Below are 24410 nucleotides of genomic sequence, written 5' to 3' on the forward strand. Positions count from 1 at the left end.
CCATTGGTTAAAGGTGCTCGTTTGCAAAGCCTGCCAGCCAGGGTTCAATTTTCCAGCCACCCACATAAAGTGGGTCAAGCATTTGTTATAGCAGCAAGAGGCCCTAACATGCCTGTGTGGGTGTGTACACACACACGCATACATACACACAAAGGGGGCAGAGAGAGAGAGGTACAAATAAATAATTTTTAAAAGATATTTGTTTTTATTATTTTCATATGAATAAATGTCATCATAAGATTTTATTTTATTTTTTTAATTTTTATTAGCATTTTCCATGATTATAAAAAAAAATCCCATTCTAACTCCCTCCCTCCCCCCCACACACTTTCCCCTTTGAAATTCCATTCTCCATCATATTACCTCCCCAGCACAATCATTGTACTTACATATATACAATATCAACCTATTAAGTACCCTCCTCCCTTCCTTTATAAGATTTTATTTTAAAGATTAAATTGGATATGAAATAGTTTTACCATACCACTAGTATAGCATTGTATGCCTGTATCATTATTTTATATAACCAAGCACCTAGTTTTGAACAAGAGGTTGCATACTGAAAATAGTTTTGTTCTGTAACTAGAAGAAGAGATGAATGATCAGGAAAAGAAAGGTATTGACAAATGACCTTTACTGCACAATCATTAAATTTCACAGTTGCCATGAACACACTAACAAGTAGGTTCACCCATAGAGTTCTTAGCTGAAGAAGTTGTAGCATGCCACTTAAATTCAATACCAATTCCACAAACCCCATCTGTGTTCTCAAGCTTCCCCCTCTCCTCCCTCATAGATTTTCTTGATTCAGACTTTCAGAGAGAAGTGAGAAAACAGGTATAAACTCACTGAGATTCCCAGGCAGTCTTGCTATCTACAGATCCATGTGGTTCCTTAGAGCTCATCTACTTCGGAGGGTGACCTTTTCATCTCTTCATATGGTGTCCAACTAATTCTGAACTCTTGACATACCAAACCCTCTCGGGCCTTGCTTTGTCTCCCCTGCATATGCTTTCAGTTTCTTTCCCTCTGTTGGCTCTTCTCCTCAGCTTACAAAAATGTTCAAGACTCTCCAACCCAGATTCAAAATGTACATGGATGTGCATGTTACATACACCAACATGCATGCACAGTCACATCTGGACTTTCAAGAAAAAATGGCTAAGATAAATTTTATCCAGATGTGGTGGCACATGCCTGCAATATCAGTATCCGAGAGTCTCAGGCAGGAGGATCACAAATTCCAGGCCAGTATGGGCTATAGAGCTAGACTCTGTCTCAAAACAACAGCACAAGAAAAGATATGACATTAAAGATGAATGTTTTGAGATCTTATTTGTTCATAGAACATGAAACTGATCAAACAATGATAAGCTAACATGTGAAGAAATATTGCTACATGGTAAACCATAAACCTAAAGATGTCAGATATGATTCTGAGAGGCAGAGTCTTATCAAAAATTTAGTTCCAGATCTTGGGATAGAGCTCAGCTGACAAAATGCCAATCTAGCATGTGCAAGGTCCTGAGACCAATCTCCAGTGCCAAGGGAAAACAAAACTCCAATAGAAAGTGGGCGCCATGCATACATCACTGGTTTTTATGGTTGAATATTATTTCATTATATGCATATATCATTATTTTATACAAACAAGCCCAGGTTTGAACAGGAGATTGCATCCTAAAATTCTCATATTGACTTAGACTTTATTTCTAACATGCCCATCTCAGGGCCAGAGTGATGGTTCACTAGGTAAGACTGCTGAGCAAGTAAGAAGACCTAAGTTCAATCCCTAACACTCATATAAAAAGCTAGGCATGGTCACACATGCCTGTAACCTCAGCCCTGAGGGAGGCTTGGACAGGAGCATAGCGTGGCTAATTGATTATATCAAAAAAACAACCATGGCTGGAGAGATTGTATATGGTTAAGGTTCTTGCCTGTGAATCCTAAGGAACCATGTTCAACTCCCCAGATCCCACGTAAGCCAGACACACAAGGTGATGCATGCACAAGATCACACATGCACACAAGGTGGCACACACATCTGAAGTTATATTGCAGTGGCTGAAGGCTCCAGGTTCAGTGAAAGACTGTCTCAAGGAAATAAGGTGGAAGAGAGATATAGGAGTACACCTAATATCTTCTCCTGGCCTTCACATGTGTGTACATGTATGCACATACATCTGCACACACAAACACATGCACATGCCACATACTACAAACCACACAAACTATATCACACGCAAACCAAAATAATTAAATAAGCCTATCTAATAATTTATGCAACTATTTAGATACCAAATTTTCAATGTAAACCCTAGATGTGTATTGCAAGAAGAGAATTATGTCTTTGAAATAGGAAGCAGGTTTTCAAAGAAAAAAAAGACAGTGGATTAGTAACCATAAAATTTAGTACACCAGGGTCTCAAAATCTTTCTTGTCCTAGCTGGGCATGGTGGCACATACCTTTTTTGTGTTTGTTTGTTTTTTTGAGGGAGGGTCTCACTCTAGCCCAGGCTGACCTGGAATTCACTATGGAGTCTCAGGGTGGCTTTGAACTGACGGTGATCCTCCTACCTCTGCCTCCCAAGTGCTGGGATTAAAGGAATGTGCCACCACGCCCAGTCTGGCACGTACCTTTAATCCTAGCATTAGATAAATTTAGGTAGAAGGATCTCTATGCGTTCAAAGCCAGCCTGGGCCACAGAATGAGGTCAAAGTCAACCTGTGTTAGTGAGACCTTGCCTCAGAAAAATAATAAATAAAAATATATTTCTGTCCAATTATAGGTAGAGTCTCCAGGTCTTTTTGGATGAATTTCTCCCATAATAGCAGGGAAAGTTGTCCTTGACTACTGTCACCAAATTTAGTCTACTAAAAAATCTCCACTACTTCCCTGTGGTTGCTATTACAGAGCATCACAAATTTGGTGGTTTAGAACAACAGCAAATAAAATCCAAAATCAGTGGCTGGGGGAGCCGGGCATGATGGCACATGCCTTTAATTCCCGCACTTGTGAGGCAGAGGTAGGAGGATCACCATGAGTTTGAGGCCACCCTGAGACTACATAGTGAATTCCAAGCCACTCTAGCCTGAGCTAGAGACCCTACCTCTACCTCGAAAAGCCAAAAAAAAAAAAAAAATCAGGGGCTGGGAATATGGCTCAGCAGTTAAAAGTATGACCTGATGGCCGATGTCCAATTCCCAACCCGTCCACATAAGTCAGGCTGCCTTTCCTTGCCTCTTCCAGCTTCCAGTGGCTCCAGGCTGTTCCTAGCTTGTAGCTACATCACTTCATCTCTGCGTCTATCTTCACATGCCTTCCTTTGTCTACACTTTCTTATACCTTCTTCTCACTTCCACTGGCACTGGTCATTGGTTCATACAGCTAATATTATCTCAAAATCTTTAACTTCATTATAAGTGAATCCTTTTCCTATATAAGGTTCACAGACTTTGGGCATTTGGCAGTGGGCCAATCATTTTATTTCTTTATTTATATTCATTTATTGGAGAGACAGAGATAAAGAGGCAGACACAGAGAGTATGAGCACGCCAAGGCTTCCTGCCACTTCAAACAAACTCCAGCTGCATGCACCACTCTGTGTACCTGGCTTCATGTGGGTACTGGGAAATTGAACCAGGCCATCAAGCTTTTCAAGTAAGTGTCTTTTACTGCTGAACCATCTCTCCAGCTCTCCAAGACCTATTATTTTAAATCCACCATCATTCAAAACACTACAATATTCTTTGTGCTTGTATTGAGAACCCAAGAAATACGATTATATTCTTTGATTCAATCATGAATGAGCAAAATGTGAAACACAGTAGGTGCAATTTTTCATAAGCATCGCTGTACATTTCAATGATCCTCCTTCATGTCAAACAGGTCTATTGTCTAAAGAGTCAGCCATGGTGGTTATCAACATCATTTTAGTAACTCACTCTTAAACCAGTATTTTTCTTTTAACCAGTCATCCCGGTCAATGTTAGAACGATCAGAACAGCAGATTAGGGCTGCTTCAAGTTTGGAGGAGCTACTGCGAATCACACACTCTGAGGACTGGAAACTGTGGAGATGCCGGCTGAAGCTCAAAAGTCATCCCAGTATGGACTCTCGCTCAACATCCCATCGGTCCACCAGATTTGCGGCAACTTACTATGACATTGAAACACTGAAAGGTACAAATAAGCAAATCACTGTGTTATACGAAGTACATTTTGTTATTCTCTCCCTCTCTCTCTCTCTCTCTCATGAATTTTATGGCAATTCCCTGGACAGTATTAAAAAAGTGTACAAAGTGTTTAGTCAGTGGCTTTGGTCATAACTACATGTGATTTTGATTATAATATTCTTCAACTTTCAAAACTTAGTTTTTGAAAGAAACGAAGCAAGTGGAAAGTACCATTTAAGTAGAATTTTAAGCAAAAAATGTTTCAGAAGCTGATTACTTATTTTTTCAAATATTTATGACTAATCATTGCAAATTAAATACTTCTATCAATACATAATTGAATATTCTATATTTCATGTCTACAGCCTGAAAGCTCTTTTAATAAATGTTCATTATCAAGAATTCTAAAAAGGTTTCTCAGGATAGAGATTTTTGTTATAAAAAATGTTTTAGAAAAGAACTGGCTTTTCAGACAAGCATTGCATTATTTTGTATTTTTAGTAACTGAAGGATTAACCTATGAGGAAAATTTGGATTAAGGCATGGAATATAAAAATATATGAATAGATGTTTTAAAGGGCTAGGGTCAGATCTGAAACATCAATATATCTCTATATGTCAAAGAGAGATTATATTGATATTAGTGGGAACATGAAAATTTAGAATAATCTAAGGAGAGACCAATATCAAATTTTTAAGGTAGGGTAAAAAGGAAGAGTGTTTGTGTATTGCTGAATTACATATTTCCCTGAAACTTACCTGCTTAAAACAAGACATTTTTGTTCTCACAGTTTATGTCTATACAGGCATGTCCTAAATGGGCTCCTCTGCATTAGGGTCTTTTTGTAGGCTGTATTCAGGGTGTTGTCCTGGGTAACAGTCATCTCAAGTTTCAACTGGACGGGATGTGCTTCAAGTTCATTCAGTGGCTGTTTATATACCTGGTCTTGGAATGAGAGGTCCAGTTCCTCATTAGCTGTTGGCCAGAGGTCTACCACTGCATAGTGCCATGTACAACTTTCTATGTAGCTTGCTTCATGAAAACCTGTGAGTGAGTAAGTGAGTAAGTGAGTGGAGAAAGGGTCAAGGGGGGAAAACTTTTTGTGGTAGACACTTCAAATGTGACCCTTGTAGTGAGGTGGGGTGAGAGAAGAGACAGAGAGAGAGAGAGAGAGAGAGAGAGGGAAGTATTTTTAATCTAATCACAGAAGTGATATTGTATTTCTTTTATTGTATTCTTTTCATAAAAAGCCATCTATACACAAAGGGATGGTGATTGCACAGGGCATGACCACAAGGAAGTAAGCATTACTGGGGATCAGTTTTGAGGTTACCTTACCACAAAAGGGTTTTTTTTGGTAAAATATTTATTTATATTTTATTTATTTATTTGAGAGAGAGAAAGTGAGAGAGAAAGAGAAAGACAGAGAGAGAATGGGTGTTCCAGGACCTCTAGCCACTACAATCGAACTCCAGACACAGGCACCACCTTATTCATTTGCTTATGTGGGTACTGGGGAATTGAACCTGGGTCCTTAGGCTTTACATGCATGTCCCTTAACCGCTAAGCCATGTCTCCAGCTCCACAAGAGGTTTTCATCACACTCCTAACATAATAAAGTAAACAGTTCAGTCCACGGAGGATTTTATGGTTTTACATGCATGTTGAGGGATGGGTGCATGGATGTATGTACACATGTTTGTGGAAGTCAGAGGACAACTTTGGGTGTCATTCCTCTCAGGTGTCTCCCACTCTCTTTTTATGAAACAGGACTTTAATTAGCCTGTAGCTCACCAATTGTATTAGGCTGGCTGGATAATAAGCCCCAGGGATCCACTTGTCTCTGTCTCCCCAGGGTTGGGATTATAGGCAAGTGCCATCATGCCTGGCATTTTATATAAGTACTGGGAGTCCAAAGTGCAGTCCTCATGCTTATAAGACAAGACCTTTAATGATTAAGTCATCTCCCCAACCACTGAAAGCAAGGTTATATAACATGAGGTATCAAAGTGTCAAAATCTAATTTAAAAATATAAATGATGAGAGAAAAATCAAGCACTGTTTTACAAGGAGCTATGTAATTTTCTTTTTATTCCAAGAGTTGTGTTTGTTTTTTTCTGGTTTCCTTCAAATTAGCTATGGCCATATGATTGCTCCTTCCATTAAAATGAATGGGCTTATCTCATCATTTTTTATAAACAGCAACATTGGACACTTCCAAATGTGAAAACTCTTGATTTAAGAAAAGATTAGTTCCACTGAAATGTCCATTCATGTGTTTGCCAGGTTCTTGTCTTATTGTAGTGACTTAAGTAATCAACAGAAACATAATTCTTTATGGTACCAAAATCTACCCATATCCAGCTTCAAGTAGAAGAAATGTCATTCAGCTGTATCTTGTAAGTTACTTGACAAATAACATAGATGTGGTATTTCTTTACATGCTTCCATTGACTTCCTCAGTAGCTGGCTTTTCCAAATGTACTAAATGTGATCATGTACAGGACACAATTTTCTTTCCCAGAAGGATATAAAATAGTTTGTGAAGATAAGATATTAATGGGAGGGAACAAAGATTTTGCTTTTCATTTCTTTGCAAGCAATCTTTAAAGGATTGACAAAATACTCAGTAAAGCAGCTGTGGTTACCTGGAGAACTGCACATTATAGGGCCAGTAAACATTCTGTTATGGATAGGAGAGGGGATTGACAGGGTACTCCCTTGCCTAATGAGCTAGTGACAGTTAAAGATTGCCCAGGAGGCTATGCATAGCCACTGATAAGTGCTGAGAAGGAGTACAGTGAGACTGACAGAGATAAAGGAGGATAATGGTGGTACATATGTTCAGAATTATCTATCATCTATCTATCTATCTATCTATCTATCTATCTATCTATCTATCTATCTATCTATCTGTAACATTCATCTATCAAAATAAGCAGGAGAAAAACATGAGCCTGCCAATGTTCAATATGCTGGCACACACTGTTATATCAGAGCCATTTCATGTGCTGGCCCCAATGAGCTTTCTTTCTGCAGTTATAGATGAGGAGTGGCAGAGAACCCAATGCAGCCCTAAAGAGACGTGTGTGGAAGTGGCCAATGAGCTGGGGAAGACAACCAACACATTCTTCAAGCCCCCTTGTGTGAATGTGTTCCGGTGCGGAGGCTGCTGCAATGAGGAGAGTCTGATCTGTATGAACACCAGCACCTCATACATTTCTAAACAGGTACAAGAGATAGTAGGAACCCAGAGGGAAAGTGATGGAGTATTGCTAGGTTGCCTTCTGCCAACCATTAGCCTTCAAGGGAGTGGAGGCAGGCACTGGGAGAAGCAAGAGAGCCAGTAGATGCAGTCATGATGGTCAGTGCCGGGAGCACTACAATCCCCATTAAAAAAATATTCTCTCCACTCTATTTTATAAAATCTCCTTTTCCCAATAGATAATTTTTACTTTTGGTAACTCTCATTTTCTTGTATAAAGTAGTTCATATTGCATATGAGAAGCAAAAAACTTAGGAAAACATTATTAAATATTGTAAGTCAAATGCATTCCACTTGGTCCTGTGTTGCAAATTCCTCACATGCTACTACAGTGAATTTGCTTCTATAATCTATGCTCATGATCACAAAGTAGTATACAATAAAATTTCAAATACATTCACGTTCAGGACTTTTCTCATTTCCTAGGTTAAATTAGTCTTTCTTAAGGTTTAGAAAGATTTTATTAGAATTTAAGCACTTATAAGAAGGAAAGATGAGTAAATTATTCTTACTTTTAGTCTCCTTGTCATCTAAGCTATCCCTAAAACTGCATAGTTTCTTTCTGTAAATTCTTTTAGAGTGTTTTGGAACTTGTGAAAACTCTGACCTCTACTATTTGACAATTAGAAACGATGACATAAGTGTGGCTAAGCATCAACTGTTAGTAAAACAGAGCTTGCACAATGTAAGATTTTCATGATTGTTCCATTCCCGAGAGCATATCTGAAGAATTGTGCAAGATGAAGTTTATGTAAAGTAAACACTCTAAAAACACCCTTACTTGTTCTCATGGAAGTTACATTATATGTTGAAAGGTCAGAATAAACACAGCCTTAATGGATTGTTTCCACTTAGTAAATAGTTGAATGCCTTATTTTGACTGTTTTACTCAACAGACCATTAGTTTCAAGGAATGTGTTCAAGTGTAAGTGGACAGCAGTTTTCCATTCCAAATACACATATGAGACTATCTTAGTTCAACCTCAAATAATGTACTATGCTATGTGGTGAACTACCTCTTAGAAATGAACTGAGTAGTATGACATTGAATAGACAATTCACTATAATCAAGTTTAAACTTATCTATGCAACATAGAATCACCTTTGTGGGCTGTATTATCTTTTTGTACATCTATTTCTTCGTCTATAGGGTAAGGATAGTAAAAATCCACCCCACCCCCTAATGTTTTATAAGGGATTTCTCACTCATATATCTGAGGCTCAAGATACTCTAAATACAATGTGAGTCCAGGCGTACAGGTCTCACACCCTTTGGACCAGCATGGCCACCAGATTCTTGCCATGGTGTTGTAGCAACTCCTTTCTTGTAGCTGGAACAAACACCCAACCACAAGCAGCTTCTGGGAGCAAAGTTTTATTTCAGGTTTACAGTTTTGAGGGGAAGCTTCATCATGGTGAAGGCAATTGGCTCACTTCATCATGCTTCAACAGCAGAAAACCTACAGCCAGAGTAGGCTAGACTCAAGATTGCGCCCCAGTGTCACATCCCATCCAGCAGGGCTCCTCCTGTTGGAAACTAAATAGGAAACGTAATCAAAACTACCTGAGGCTATGAGGGGCATTAACCTTCAAACCACCACACATGGCTATAGCATAAGCAAGAGATAATAACCTCACAAGCATGCAGCTTCAGTCTATACTTGTCATATCTGCTAACATTGTACTGGCCAAAACAAGTGACACAGCCAAATCCAAAGTCAAGACATAAGAAATTGTATTTCTTCAATAAAGGTGGTGTGGGAAGTGATAAGTAAACAGTTTGAAGAATAATCCAGTCCCCCAAGATCTCAAAGAACCTCTGCCTATTTAATCTCACTTCATCCTTCCTTTAATTTATACTTAAATTTAAAGTAAGAACAGAGGCAGATAGTAACATTTTATAAGGTTACTAGTGGAACTGAAAGTTGAGATTAGAAAACAGATACTTCACAAGGCTGGATAAGTACCTGGTTTCCTGAATCCCAGTCTCACATTCTACCAGCCCTTATCATGATTAATGCCCCTCCTAATGGACAACTTTGTTAAAGTCTCTACTATAAATGACAAAGGTAAAAATGCAGACTATGAAAACATTATTAAGCAATAATATAAATGAAATAAAATATACACTATGTTTATTTTTCTCTGCTATAGCTCTTTGAGATATCGGTGCCTTTGACATCAGTACCTGAACTAGTGCCTGTTAAAGTTGCCAACCACACCAGTTGTAAGTGCTTGCCAACGGCCCCTCGCCATCCATACTCAATTATCAGAAGATCCATCCAGACCCCAGAAGAAGATGGGTAAGCATTTCTTGGATTTTCTTATGCTTGTTATCGCTTTTGATAAAGTTGGATGGAGAATCCTTCATTAATTATAGAGTCATCCTTACGATGCCAAGTATTTCATGCTTTCTTTCTTATGTGGACTCTTTAAAAAAGACATGAAAGTAAAGGGGAGTCTTTTAAGAAAAAGAATGCAGACCAAGGGAAAGCTGCAGAAAGGAAAAGTGAGGAAAGAATGTGTTAAGCATAAAGAAAACAGATTTTATGCATTCATGAAAATGTCACAATGAAACCAATTTTTGGACTGCATATGCTGATAAAAAATTTTATTTTATTTTATTGTTTTAGTTGACATGCTATTTTTTTTTAAGCATTTTGGTGTTTCCTTTACAAGGTCTTCTGGTCTCAATTGGTTCTGACTGGATGTCATTTTGCAATTATTCTTCTTTTGTATTTCCCTCTGTGGTTACTTGCAGGGCTTTATTCTTTTTTAATATTGTAGTTTTATTTATTTATTTATTTGACAGAGAGAGAGAAAGAGAGAGGGAGAGAGAGAGAGAGAATGGGTGTGCCAGGGCTCCCAGCCACTGTAAACAAACTCCGGATGCATGAACCCCTTTGTGCATCTGGCAAATGTGGGTCTTGGAGAATCCAACCTGGGTCCTTTGGCTTTGCAGGCAAATGCCTTTACCTCTAAGCCATCCCTCCAGCCCCAGTGCTTTATTCTTTCCTTCATTTTAGCAGGTTATCTATGAAGCACCTAGATGTAGTTTTATTATGATGGTTTATGTAATTTTCCTTATTTTTTCAGAGTAATGTAATATTTTGAGCAAACTTACAGTATTATTAACAAAATTAGTTCAAATGTTCCATATAATATTGTCTCTCCCTCAGCTGAGTTTATAATTACACAAATTAAATTACTGGTATTGTATCATAATCCTTTCATGTATGTTTCATTTCCATTTCTTTTAAATAACGTGTTACTAGAATATTTTATCTTCATTATATCATTAGTTCTCTGACTAATTCTGACATTCCCAATCTGAATTTGACTATTAGGTTCAATTTCCATTCCAAAGAATTTTTAGGTCTTGATATTTTACATTTAAAAAAAGAATTGCAATTTCATCTTTCTGTTTAGTTAAACTACTCATTGCTACAATGATTACCTTTATTTTATCAGCGTTTATAATAGCACCATAAACTTTGTCCATGTAACCTTCATTGTCTTAGCTCTATTATATGTATTATGAGCTGTATTTCTCAGATTTAGGTTAATTTTATATTTAATATTTATTTTTTAATAAGCATTGTGTGTGGTGAGTTTATCTATAGAAAAGTTTAGAAGGTAATAGATGGAATCACCTATACTCAGATTAGGCAGTCTCTTTTATTATTACTATTATTATTATTACTTTGGCTTTTCAATGTAGGATCTACTTTAGCCAGGTTGACCTTGAATTCACTATGTAGTCTCAGAGTAGCCTTGAACTTACAGTGATCCTCCTTCCTCTGCCTACCAATTGTGGGGATTAAAGGTATGTGCCACCATGCCTGGTTAGTCTCAATTATTATTATTTTATTTTATATTATTTTTTAATTAGTTTTCTATTCTGCAAGTACAGGCAGTTTGGTACCATTATTAGGCTCATCTGTGACCTACCCCCTCCCCATTGGCCCCTCCTTGTTGAGGTATATGGGTAGTGCATTGTGGAGTTAGCCCACAGTTATTGGTACTATAAACGTCTCTGTATATCATGACCCAACATGTGGCTCTGACATTCTTTCCGCCCCCTCTTCCGCAAAATTTCCCTGAGCTATGTTGGGTTCATTTTTGGTCTGCTTCAGAACTGAGGTGTTGGGGGCCTCTGGGGCTCTGGTTCTCTGATTTGGTAGGCGTTGATTTTTCTCTGTGTTGATCTCCTTCCCCCTTGGGTTGGTATCCGGTTCATCAGGAAAACAGCAGCCTTGCTTATTTCTCCAATTTTTCTTAGTTTCAGCCAGGGCCCTTTTGAGGTATGATGGGGTGGCTCTCCTTAGGATCTGCATCTATCTGAAAAAGAGAAGCAGATTCTCCAACGGAGAGTAAGTTAGCACCAGGACAAATGAGATAGCCCTTACTTTTTTATAGAGAGTTTAATAGGAGTAGGCCCTCTTGTAGCCCATGATTGATAGTAGCTTGATATCGGAGAGTGGGCTTATGTTTGGATATGGTTCTGACTTGTTTCCCAGCTCCAGCTATGGGGGATCACTGAGGGGATCAGTTATCCCAATCAAGAGCAGTTGGTTCCCCACCATGGCTGTGTGCCACTATTGCACTTGTGTGGGCATCACACCAGGTTATTTGCTGCTAAGTAGGTTCGACCATGAGTTGCTTGGACAGATAATGGTCATTTCCCCCAGTCACCCATGTAGCACCTTCTGGCCCTAGACATGCTGAATGTCTGGGGACTGACTCTCTCCTGGCTTTCAGCCATGCCGTTCCATTTTATATGTCAGCTGCATATGGTGTCTTCAGCAATAGGGTCTTACCACTAACCTTTGGTGGGTCATCAAGTACTCTGACAGAAATCTGTCATTCTTTTAGAAAACCTTGATAGCTCCATGCTGGTACTGGGATGTAGTATATCTACACAATGGAATTCTATACAGCAGTAAGAAAAAAATGACACAAAGAAATTTGAGGAAAAATGGTTGAACCTGGAACTCAGTGAACTTACCCAATCACAGAAAAAACAAAAATTGCCACATAGTCTCACTCATCTACAGCATCTAACCTGAATCTACCTAAGATACCTTACATACCCAGCAAGCATCTCATGGACTACACACTATGAGGGATGGGGAGGGAGGGGAGGGTATCGAAGGGGTGAGAAACACTAATCTAGACCCAAACGGCAATGGTACCATAAAATTCTACTTCCTAAAAGGCAGACCAAATGGCTGAACCTTCACCAGACCCTTACAGGAAACACCTGAACCACAAGACACTGGAGAGGGTAGGATCAAGTCTAACCTAAATCCTCTACATCTTCCCTCCCTCCCTCTCCCCCCCTCTCCTCTCTAACTCCTATATATTAGCTACCTTTTTTCCTCACTTTCTTAGGGGACAGTGACCTGTAACTCCCAGTACCAGCATGGAGATATCACCCACAATGAGCTTTTGATCAGAGAAACCTACAAGGTTTTCTAAAAGAATGACAGATTTCTGTCAGAGTACTTGATGACCCACCAAAGGTTAGTGGTAAGACCCTATTGCTGAAGACACTGTATGCAGCTGACACGTAAAATGATAAAAAATTTTAAAGAAGTAAACAGAACAAATACAAGAAAGGTAAATTGTCAAATCATCATTTTTTCTTTAAGTCTCTTCATCTTTTATCTTCAAACTAGATCTATGAATAGTGTTTGACATATAAGTTTTTATTAGGTGCTGGAAGTATATAACAGTAGGACCCAAAATCTTGGGCGGTTATAAACTTAGTATGTTTACTTGTAGACAACTTTGTTCTTGTAAGTGCTTTGTTCTTAACATGTTGTCAAACTGCTCTAACCTCAAATTTGGCATGTGTCCCATCATTCTAGAACAAGCACTAAATAAATCTCATTTCAAGTGGTTTAATTCCCAAGATGAGAATGAAAAAATAGAGAAAGGATTCTTGGAGTCATTGATAGGGAAGTGGCATAGCTATCAGCATATGAGTTTTGCAACTCAAACTTGCCCCCTTAAGATCATTAAACTGAAAAATCTTACTTTAAAGTAAAATGAGTTAAAATTAATTTGACTTTGGAACTTATGGAGACTAAGTTTGTGATTCTTTCTAAGATGAGCTATCATAGTCTGATGTGTTCAGAAACCAAAGGTAAGGATGGTTGATTGGGGAACAAAAGGAATGAATATGGGCTGGAGAGATGGCTTAGTGGTTAAGGCACTTGCCTGTGAAGTGTAAGGACCCAGGTTCAATTCCCCATTACCCACAAAAGCCATATGCATGTAGTGGTACATGCGTTTGGAGTTCATTGGCAGTGGTTAGAGGCCCTGGTGCACCCATCCTATCTCCTTTGCACTTTTTCTCTCAAATAATAAATACATAAATAAAGTTTAAAAAATTAAGGAATGAATATTGAGAAGCAAACAAAGGGCAAATTATAACTACTGAATGAAAAGGTAAATTCACTGAATTAGTTATTTACAGGTTTTGTGAAGATAAAGCAGGAGAGTCACGTGTTAATTGCAAATGAAACAGTCAACTGTGATTATGTTAGTTAACACTCAACCAAGAGCTTACTGCTATCTCTCTAATCAGAAGAGAAAGCCTGTATAAAAGGAACTTTGATTCTGAGAAGGTCCTGCTACCCTGGCCAATGTTTTTATTTCTTTTTTTTTACTTTATTTTTATTTCTTATTTTCATTATTATTATTTTCTTTTTTTGGTGGGGGGTTCGAGGTAGGGTCTCACTCTAGCCCAGACTGACCTGGAATTCATTATGTAGTCTCAGGTGGCCTCAAACTCAGGGCAATCCTCCTACCTCTGCCTCCTGAGTGATGGGATTAAAGGTGTGCGCTACCACACCCAGCTTGTTTTTATTTCCATTGTAAAGAAAAGCATCTTAGAGGCTATATTAGAACAAGATTTACTTTTGGTAAATAAATTGTTCACAGCTATAATTTTCAGAGTTTTAGCCACCAACTTATTAATTGTGAACTTTACTGTATGGACATATCTCATATTGGTCATATGCCCATCAGGTAATACTCCTACGTACCTTCTTACCCACCCCCATTCTACTGAGGGCCCTCCAGAGTGGGATCATTAGTATTCGCTGTGGGGTCATGAATGCACCAGTCAGTATCTGTAACTACCATGACTTGAAGAAGATAACTAACTTCTGAATTCCACTTTGGTTTCTACAGATTTTCCAATAGACTAATTGTAATGACAGAAGTAATATCCACTGCTTCAATATGAATTAAGTTTTTTAAAACCATAGTGATTCTCATATAATGTCCTTTCTTGTGGTGAGAACATTAGGGTGAACTCTCTTAATAATTTTGAAAATTACAATTGACTATTATTTACTATTGTCATCATGACGTGGTATAGCATATCAAACATTTGTTCTCCAATAAAACTAATAAAACAGATTTATAAAGTCCAAGTATATTCCACTTAGAAATTTATTTAATGTTCTAAATTTAGGGTGACTCTTGAAAACGTTTAAATCTGGTTTAATTTTTCTTTTCCTAGCTGTTCCCATCCTACAAAACTCTGTCCTATTGATATGCTATGGGATAACACCAAATGTAAATGTGTTTTACAAGAGGAGAACCCACTGGCTGGAACAGAAGGTAATGATATCAGCCATGAAATAATAATAGCCATGACAAAAATAACAACAACAATGAACATTATGGAGTACTTAACTATGAAAACACAATGTTGTGATCATTTCTATATATTAATCCATATAATAACAACACTTTTTACAATGACCACATGGATACACCAAAATGCCTAGCAATTTCCTCAAGATCACATAGGTGATAGTGACAGAAGTGGTTTCGATTTTCAGTCTTTTCTGTGTGATCATATAGTAAGCATGGCAATGCATCACTCTGCTTTTTTTTTTTCCTTTAAATCTCCAAGACAAGTCAAATGTGATTAAAGCAGCTCAAAGCATGCCTTCAAAAGCTGATATTCAACAGTAATGAAAACTACTTTGGAATGAAACACTGATCAGCTACAGCTCACCAGTGCATTTTTAGAAAAGTCTTTCAGGAATGTGAAGTACTTTTGGATGTGTTTTCTTTCTACTGCACATTTAAAAATATGCCAGTAATTAAAAAAGAAATGAGGAATAACAGAAAACATTTTTTGGAATTAGAGCAAAGATGGCATTGGGCAAAGTCAAATTGGAAAGAAAGTAAGATAGACTGTCATTATTGATCACAATCTACAATGCTGTGATTTTTGGAATAAGATATGATTGAAAGTATATGCATTATTAATTTGCTTTCCAGAAAATATGACATGGTTCTACTGGAAAAAAATGTGCAATTATGCAATTTGAGTCTTGTTTGTTTTAAACTACAATCTCCAAGCAAAAGTCTCAAGGACTCATCTTTAAGGAATCTGCCATAGAAACTGTAAATAATAAGCTACTTCCTATAGTTCTGGCTCTCAGCAACTTTGACATGTTTTCATGAAAACTCAAATTGGGTATGAGGTGAAAATATAGTCAAATAGTTTAAATGTCAGTGCATCTCATGATATTTGCAAGAAAATGTATGCAACTAAAAATGACTATGTTCAACAAGTTATTGCAGATGTGGAAAGACAAATGCCTTGTTTTCTCTCACATGAGAATCATAGATTTTTAACTTTTGCATTTGTATACTTATATGTGTGTGACTGGTATAGGTCATGAAAGTAGAAAGGGGACCACAAGAAAGGAAAAAGAGGTCCTAAGGAAGGGGTGAGGAGGGAGGAAAATGAAGGTAACAGTACCTGACATGAAACAAGGAGTGGGTACTGGAGGAAGGGAGAGGACCAAGAGGAAGAACCAGAGGAGATGAGGAGAGAGGATCAACCAAAGTATATATGAAAATGCCATAATTAAACATACTGCTTTGTATGCTATTAAAAACTACATTTAGTAAAAGAAAGTTCTTGCACCTAAGAACCCAAGGGCTCTTTTAGTTGAGGATTCTTTGTTTGCCACACACCTCTGAGACAGTCTTGTAGGTAAAAGGTTTGCATACAGGTACAGCAGATTAAAGGGAGACTTTCTATCACAATACACTTTCGAACAAGCCATCAGTCAATCTTGTGGAGGGTTAGAGCCAGGGGACCTCCCTTGTGGGGACATCTCAAATAAACAGGTTAAGGGGCTGCTCCCTACAGACTTGTCTTTGGATATGTGTTGACTGGGGAAGGAACATAACCCGAGGTAAGGGATTTTCTTTCTGCTGAGGGTAACTCCAGGGAAGGATAAATTCAGTAGAAACATGCCATTGACAATTTAAAGAGTAATGGGGACTGGGGATAGAGACAACCACCCTGAGCAGAGGGATCTGAGTTCTCAAGAAAAACACAGCACAACCCAAGTACTGTCAATCATTCAACAGGGTGGAGTGTATTAGTGATACTCAACAAAAGCAATGGAAGGAAGGAAACAAGGAAGAAAGGAAGGAAAGGGAGGAAAGAAAGGAAGGAAGGAATTATTATTCCTGCTCCTTTTCCCTGGCGCCCAGCTCACATTTAGATGGGCCTTCCTTTCCTTAATTCAGCCTCGCTGGTAAAGCTCTCACAGACAAAACCAGAGGTGTATCTCCTAGATGATTCAAAATCCAATCAAAGCCGAGCATGGTAGCACATGCCTTTAATCCCAGCACGTGGAAGGCAGAGGTAGAAGGATCGCCGTGGGTTCGAGGCCACCCTGAAACAACGTAGTGAATTCCAGGCTAGCCTCGAAAAACAAAAAACAAACAAAACGTCAGCTTTTTCATCACCCATTACTCCCTAATAGGTCCAAGTTCACATTCATTTCTCTAGTGTCCCATCAGACTGATGATCCATACTGAGTTTACCAATCACTAAATATAGTTTTGCACATATGAGGCAGATGCTGGTACCTTTTTTACAATGACTTTTCTTCTCCAATTGAGTTCATTTGGGCTAATCATCAATGCAAGTCCAATTTATTTTAATATTGTTGGTTTTAAATCATTATTCTAAACTATTAAAACAAAAATGCAAAGAAATCAGTTTCTATTCTGTATTGTATTTAATGCCTCCTGTCCTATCTCAAGACAGCCACAACTACAATAAATTATTCTGAAATTTTTTGTCTATTTATTACTAAAAATAATTAATGGAACAAGCTAAGGACAGAATACAATGGTAAGCCACTGTCAGCCGCCCCAATGGTGGAAATATATATATTTCAGGTTATCACTCTCAGTTACTCTTCCACGTAGTTGCGTCTAGCTTGTTCCTCTTAACTTGCCTGTAAGGATCTAAGGACTGCTTCTTTCACATAATGTGCTGAAACTCCAGGAACACTTTGGAGATTGTTTCCCTCTACCACCCGGTTGAGCTAGCCCTGCATGAAGTGATCTAGTGGATCTCTGCTACCACCTTGTGGTCAATACGAATCTTTTAAAAAATTTATTTATTTATTTGACACAGACACAGTGAAAAAAAAGGCGACAAATAGAGTGAGAATGGGTGAGCCAGGGCCTCCAGCCACTACAAACAAACTCCAGACACATGCGCCCCCTTGTGCATCTGGCTTACATGGGTTCTGGGGAATTGAATCGAGCCTTGAACTGAGGTCCTTAGGCTTCACAGGAAAGCCTTTAACCACTAAGCCATCTCTCTAGCCCCTCAATACGAACCTTTTAAGAGTGTCACCTATTCAATAACCTAGTCTTATCCCAAAGTGACATCTGGCCCACTTGCTTATGGTATATGTAGCTCATTTTTTCCCTCATGATAAAATTCAAAATGGAGTCTTTGCAGATATACATTCCATATATTTTTTTAATCAATGTTTTTTTAATGTTTAGAGAACAGTCAAATCCATGAAATTGAGTCATGTGAGATTGCTATTTTAGATAGGGGAAGGGACTAAAGGAGAGGGAGAAGGAAAGGAGGTTAAGAAAGAGGGAGGGAGAAAGGGACAGAGAGAATATGAGTAAGTCTGGGAAGTTATTGGGTTCTATTAAGATCAAGTTGATGGAAGGTCTTTTACAGTTGTATATTCTTGTGTGAAAACTGCCTTTTATTATGTGAAGGGAAACTTCAAGGCATAAAACATACACTTTACTGTTTCTGTTTAGAGCACTCGCATGTCCAGGAACTGGCTCTCTGTGGACCACACATGAAGTTTGATGAAGATCATTGTGAATGTATTTGTAAATCCCCATGTCCTGGAGATCTGCTCCAGCACCCAGAAAACTGCAGTTGCTTGGAATGCAAAGAAAGTCCGGAGAGCTGTTGCCAGAAGCACAAGGTTTTCCACCCTGACACCTGCAGGTCAATGGCTTTTTCGCTTTCACCTTCACATGGCTTATTGATGACGATTAATGAACATGCCGTTTTGATTTGGTGGGACTCCTTCTTAAGCTAGTGTTTCTCAGTGGCCAAACCCCTTCTGATAGTAGCACAGATGTCTGGTTCCTAAGGAATAAGTAAAAGGAGATGGAGTGGTGATTTTGGATTGCTTTTTGTTTTCAGACAGGGTCTTATTCTATAGCCCAGGCTGGCTTTGAAATGCTTATCCTCCTGCTTCAGTATCTGAGTGATGGGATTACAAACATGTGCCACCACACCTGATATTATGAGTTTATAGTTCCTAGTTAAAATGAAGTTTATGAGATTTAAACAAATATTTGGGTTAAGAGAGGTAAAAATCAACAAACTGCTTTAATCCCTCTCACACTGTCTGTGTCCATATGTGCTCATTTCATTCTTTGTGGAAAGGGTTGTCTCCTTGTTTGTGTAAGCAAGAAATGTATTAGAGACCTTTGGTTGGGCTTAATCAGTTTCAAGCCACCGTTCAGGATTTTATATTGGCATTTTATTGACATGTTTGAAATTTTTCCTTTGAAAACATAAATAAGAACAGTTATTCATCTGAATTCAATCTTTGCTTCTAAATTCTCATCTTCACTTTCTTTTGTGACAGCTGTGAGGACAGATGCCCTTTTCACACCAGAACGTGCGCAAGCAGAAAACCAGCGTGTGCAAAGCATTGCCGCTTTCCAAAGGAGAAAAGGGCAGCACAGGGTCTCCACAGCCAAGAGAACCCTTGACTCAGCTTTCTTCCAAGTTCCCCATTCTTGTCATTTTAAACAGCATGCTGCTTTTCCATGTTGTTGTCACTGTCCCCCCACCCCCACCAAGTGTTAGAAAGCTAGATTTTTCTCATAGTGCCATAGTGAATCCAGATTTCCATGAACACCAGCTACGTTTTTCTTGGTTCACTGAAAAATTGCTTGTAGCTACTGATTCTGCCTCTGTATACCAAGGCATGGAGAAGAAGAGGCTTGCTGAGGCAAGGTTTTGATGGATGAGGCTGGTTTACTTGTCAGGGAATGAGGGCATGATGTGATTGATGACTCGGAGCAGATGGGGAGAATTACCTCATCTCTGAGTCTTCAGTTAAGTGCAAATTTTATGCATTATTCTCATTCTTTCTTATGCAGAATTTCATTCACTTTTCAATTTCTGTTCAGCTTGTACTTTTCAAGTTTGCTAAACCACTGCCCGATGTTTCATATTTAAGTGTATTTAATGGAAATAAACATCATTATATTCAAGTACTAGAATTTGGTATCATTTAACGTGTTTCTTCTATTCTTTTTATTCTAACTGAAAGTGTTTGAAAGCTAAAATGGAATTTATGAATGGGAACTGCAAGGAGAGACATAAACACAACAAAACTAGACCACAGCTTTGTAAAAGCAAGGCACTAGCTCCAAGAAGGTTTATAATGCTAAACAAGTGTGGCCCAAGGAGAAGCTGGGAATTACCCTGTGATGTGTGATTGAGTTGGACTTGACCTCATCCCTTGACAGAAAATAATCCGACAATGCTCTTGATGTCTTTCATGGTTTTCACTTCTTCTGATCGTCATCTTCTGGATGTTTCTGCACTTGCTCACCTCAGCCCATCCTCATCTCAACCATTATGTTAACATGATTCTTCTGTTCCACATGGCCCAAGAAGGAAAGCTCAAAATTTTGCTTTTTGTTTTCTTCCTCAAAAGCACCACCACATAAAATTTACTGGTAGTATAGACTACATGGAAATTTACTAGTATCAGTAGCATTAAGTTATTCATCAAACAACTTAAAATTGATCTCTCATAAATGGACAAGGAGACAAATGCATATGGACATGATCTATTATAGCATTTATGCACAATTTAATAGTTATGTTCATGTCTATCCCTCCACTTCACTGAGACCTTTTTATTATTGGAGACTGTCCTGATTTAAAAAAATGGCTGGGTATGGTGGCACATGCCTTTAATCCCAGCACTGGAGAGGCAGAGGTAGGAGGATCGCCAGTGAGTTCAAGGCCACCCTGAGACTAAATAGTGAATTCCAGGTCACCTTGGACTAGGGCGAGACACTACCTTGAACCCCCACACACACAAAAAAAAATGTGTGTGTGTGTGTGGTTTTGTGCTGTATGGTGTTTGTGCACATGTGTGTATAGTGTGTGTGATATATGGACATATATGTGCCCACGTGAAGCTCTGTATGTTCTCCTATTGTGAGGTGTGCTTGTCAATAATGGTGAAAGAAGAATGTTAGGTGACCCCCTCTATCCCTCTTCTACATGTTCTTACTTGAGCTGAAGTTTCTTAATAATCCCAGAACTTGTCAGTCCTCCCTTACCTGCCAGTGAGCTCCAGAGATGCTCTGCCCCGCACAGCGCTGGGGTTACAGATGCACATGGCCACACCTAGCTTGTTATGTGGGTCCTGAGTATAAAACTTCAGTGGGCTCTCAGGTCTCCAAAGGTCCTCATGCTTGCTCAGGAAGTGTTATTAATCATTGTTCCATCTGTACAGCTCCTGATCATTTTTGAAACTTTCCATTGACAACCTTTGTTCATATATAGACAACATACCATGATCATAATCCCCTCTCACCACCCTTCCCTTGCCCTTCTCAAATACCCCCTCTACTCAGGACTTCACAGAGTTTGATGCTACCTGCACAAGAGCTGCCTAATAGGAGGGGGGAAATGATGACATTAAATTAGAAGACAGAGTAGTTGATCAAATTTTTTGTGACCCAAATTTCTCAGGCCAAACAACCCTGGAACACGACAGTTGTGAGGAAAAAACAATGGTAATAAACACATGTCACTCCATGGTGGTATTGTTGGACCCTGGCCTAAGTCCCTGCTGATCCTCTGCCAAGTCTACTAAGACTTCCTGGCTTCTCACTTTTTAAATTGACATTCTCTGAGAGCTGTAGCTTCAATTTCTCCACTGCTTTTAGGATTTAATTCTGATCCCTGACCTTGCACCTAGCTATGGAGACTGTTTCCTAAGCAAGCCTGATTTGCCTGCCACACAGTATACTTGTCTCTGAAATAATGACATTTGCAAAACAGAAAGTTCCTCTTCACAAGGTAGCAAGATAACTGTGAAGGTAAGCGTAATGAATTTCAGGGATATTTATGGAATAAAGAAACAGGTTAAAAGGTCACTGGAGGTGACATATTTAGTGCTCATTGGACATGTAATCAAGCTTCATGGATCTTTATGGAACACTTGTTTACAGATGAGCAATCTTAGAAAGATCTGAAGGAGGAGTTTTTTTTTTTTTTCCTGCTGGCATCAAAAGATCATGTATTGGACATCTGTACAGGCCCAGGGGAAGACTTGATAGTTTCAACAAAAAGAGCCCTAAATTTCTTGAAAGTAACTTCGTCAACTGTTACCACTATAACCTGTACGTCAGAGGTTTTATCTGTAGCAGATATAGTGGAGACATAAGAATGTATTGCCTAGCTATGTGGCCTCCAAAATCAGTGAATTTTATTCTGTTGAAAGTGAAGCACACAACATGCCAACAATGTGTACGCACATGCGCACGCATACACTCACACATGCACAGAAAGAGAGAGAGAGAGAATGAGGGTTTATTTAGGCTTCCCACGGTTTCCAGGCAGTTGTACTATGCTACCATTATGCTTGCTCTGGTCATTTCCTGGTGCTGAGTCAATCACTTCTCTCCTGCCACTGTTCTCTTGACCTCATTTTATGACTTTGGATCCTTCCTTATAATTTTATTATTATTATTTTTTTAAATTAGGCCTCTGAAAGGCTTAACACAGAACTGGGCTTTGTAAAACGTACTTAGCATTAAATTCCTTGCTTTGTTGTTTCATTCACTTCCTACCAGTCCCCACTCCTTCATGGTGCATGGTTAAGTTCCTTTGAACAATGAAGGTTAACCATCATAGAGGTGGGGTAATTCGTACACATTACCTTATTAGAGTGCATTAGTCATAATATAAGATTTGTCATGCTAATAACCCTAAAATGTTAGCTGAACTTTTCAAAATAAAAACATGAGAGAGAGAGAGAGAGAGAGAGAGAGAAAGAAAGAAAGAATAGGCACGCCAGTGCTTCCAGCCACTGCAAACAAACTCCAGATGCGTGTGCCCCCTTGTGCATCTGGCTAACGTAGGTCCTGGGGAATCGAGCTTTGAACCAGGATCCTTAGGCTTCACAGGCAAGCACTTAACCGCTAGGCCATGTCTCCAGCCCAAGAGCTCATTGACTCTTTTTCCCAAATGTGAAAACAATGTTTTACATATAGTAGATGACTAATAAAGAATTATATAAGGACTGGGAGATTTCTCAGTGGTTAAAGGTACTTGCTTGCAAGGCCTGAAGGCACAGGTTTGATTCCCCAATACCCATGTAAATCCAGATGCACTAAATGGTGCATGCATCTGAAGTACATAGTGGCACACCCATACTTGTCTCTCCTCCTCCCTCTCTCCTTGAAAATAAATTTAAAATTTAAATGTTAGCCAGGCATGGTGTTGCATGCCTGTAATCACAAAGTAGGAGGATTGCTGAGAGTTTGAGACCACCCTGAGATAATATAGTGAATTCCAGGTCAGCCTGAGCTAGAGTGAGACCCTACTTCAGAAAACCAAAAAAAAAAAAAAAAAAAAAAAAAAAACAAAACAAAACAAAAAAAAACAAAAAACAAAAAAAACCCAACATTTAAATGTTTAAAAAAGAGAAGATGAGTGATCTATCCTCAAAATATTTATGAAATGACAAATATCTCCAAATATTCTAATATTTGAACTTTGTAATAACTTATTTTAAAAGTCATCCTTTCGTAAGTTTATCACCCACATTATTTTTTTTTTCTAAAACAGAGATTTGTAATCAATGGCCTGCTGGTCAAGTTTTAACACAGCCTGGTCTGGTAGGTAATTTTTTTTTTCTTGAGGAATGGTCTCACTCTGGCCCAGACTGACCTAGAACTCATTCTGTAGCCTAGGCTGGTCTCAAACTCATGGTGATTCTTCTATTAGAATTTCCCATTAAGCTCTCTTTATAGCATCTTAGGACTTTTCTGGCCTAAAGTTCTGAACTCTTCCATCTTCCACCTGCAAACCCATTCCAAAGGCCTATGAACAACATGGAATCAAACCTGGGCCTTCAGGCTTTGCAAGCAAGTAGCTTTAACCACTGAGCAACAGCCCTGCTTTAGAGAACTAATTTTCCGCATTATTTATTTTTCTCATTGCTGTGAAAAAATACCTGACAAGAAGCAACTTAAGGAAAGAAGGATGGGTTTATTTTGGCCCACACTTTGTGAATACAGCCATTATGCAGGGAAGGGATAGTAGCAGGAGCAAGAGACAATTGGGCACATTGTATCCACAGTCAGTAAGCAGAGAGGGATGAATGAATGCTGGCACTCAGTTTGCTTTCTCCTTTGAAGTTAGTATAGAACCCCAGCCCATGGGATGTAGCTGTTCACATTCAGGGTGGGTCTTCACACCTCAATTAACCCAGTCAAGGAACTCTGTTATGGACATACCTAAAGGTTTGTGTGGTGGTTTGAAACAGAAGTCACCCATAAACTCATGTGTTCTGAATACTTGGTTCCCCTAGCT

General features: G+C 38.7%; 1 protein-coding gene across 1 annotated transcript in view; it reads left to right on the plus strand.

Annotated features, from left to right (window-relative positions):
• Positions 1–20062, plus strand: part of Vegfd (vascular endothelial growth factor D) — a 34207-nt gene extending 14145 nt beyond the window's left edge. Inside the window, exons 2-7 of the mRNA XM_045140874.1 lie at positions 3978–4185; positions 7219–7409; positions 9599–9747; positions 14982–15082; positions 18578–18773; positions 19426–20062. Of these exons, the coding sequence (XP_044996809.1) occupies positions 3978–4185; positions 7219–7409; positions 9599–9747; positions 14982–15082; positions 18578–18773; positions 19426–19552 (972 nt within the window). The 3' untranslated portion in view covers positions 19553–20062. The remainder of the gene's footprint in view (positions 1–3977; positions 4186–7218; positions 7410–9598; positions 9748–14981; positions 15083–18577; positions 18774–19425) is intronic.
• The last annotated feature ends 4348 nt before the right edge of the window (positions 20063–24410 follow it).

The sequence above is a fragment of the Jaculus jaculus genome, chromosome X (assembly GCF_020740685.1).
Source record: "Jaculus jaculus isolate mJacJac1 chromosome X, mJacJac1.mat.Y.cur, whole genome shotgun sequence".
Lineage (NCBI taxonomy): Eukaryota > Metazoa > Chordata > Mammalia > Rodentia > Dipodidae > Jaculus > Jaculus jaculus.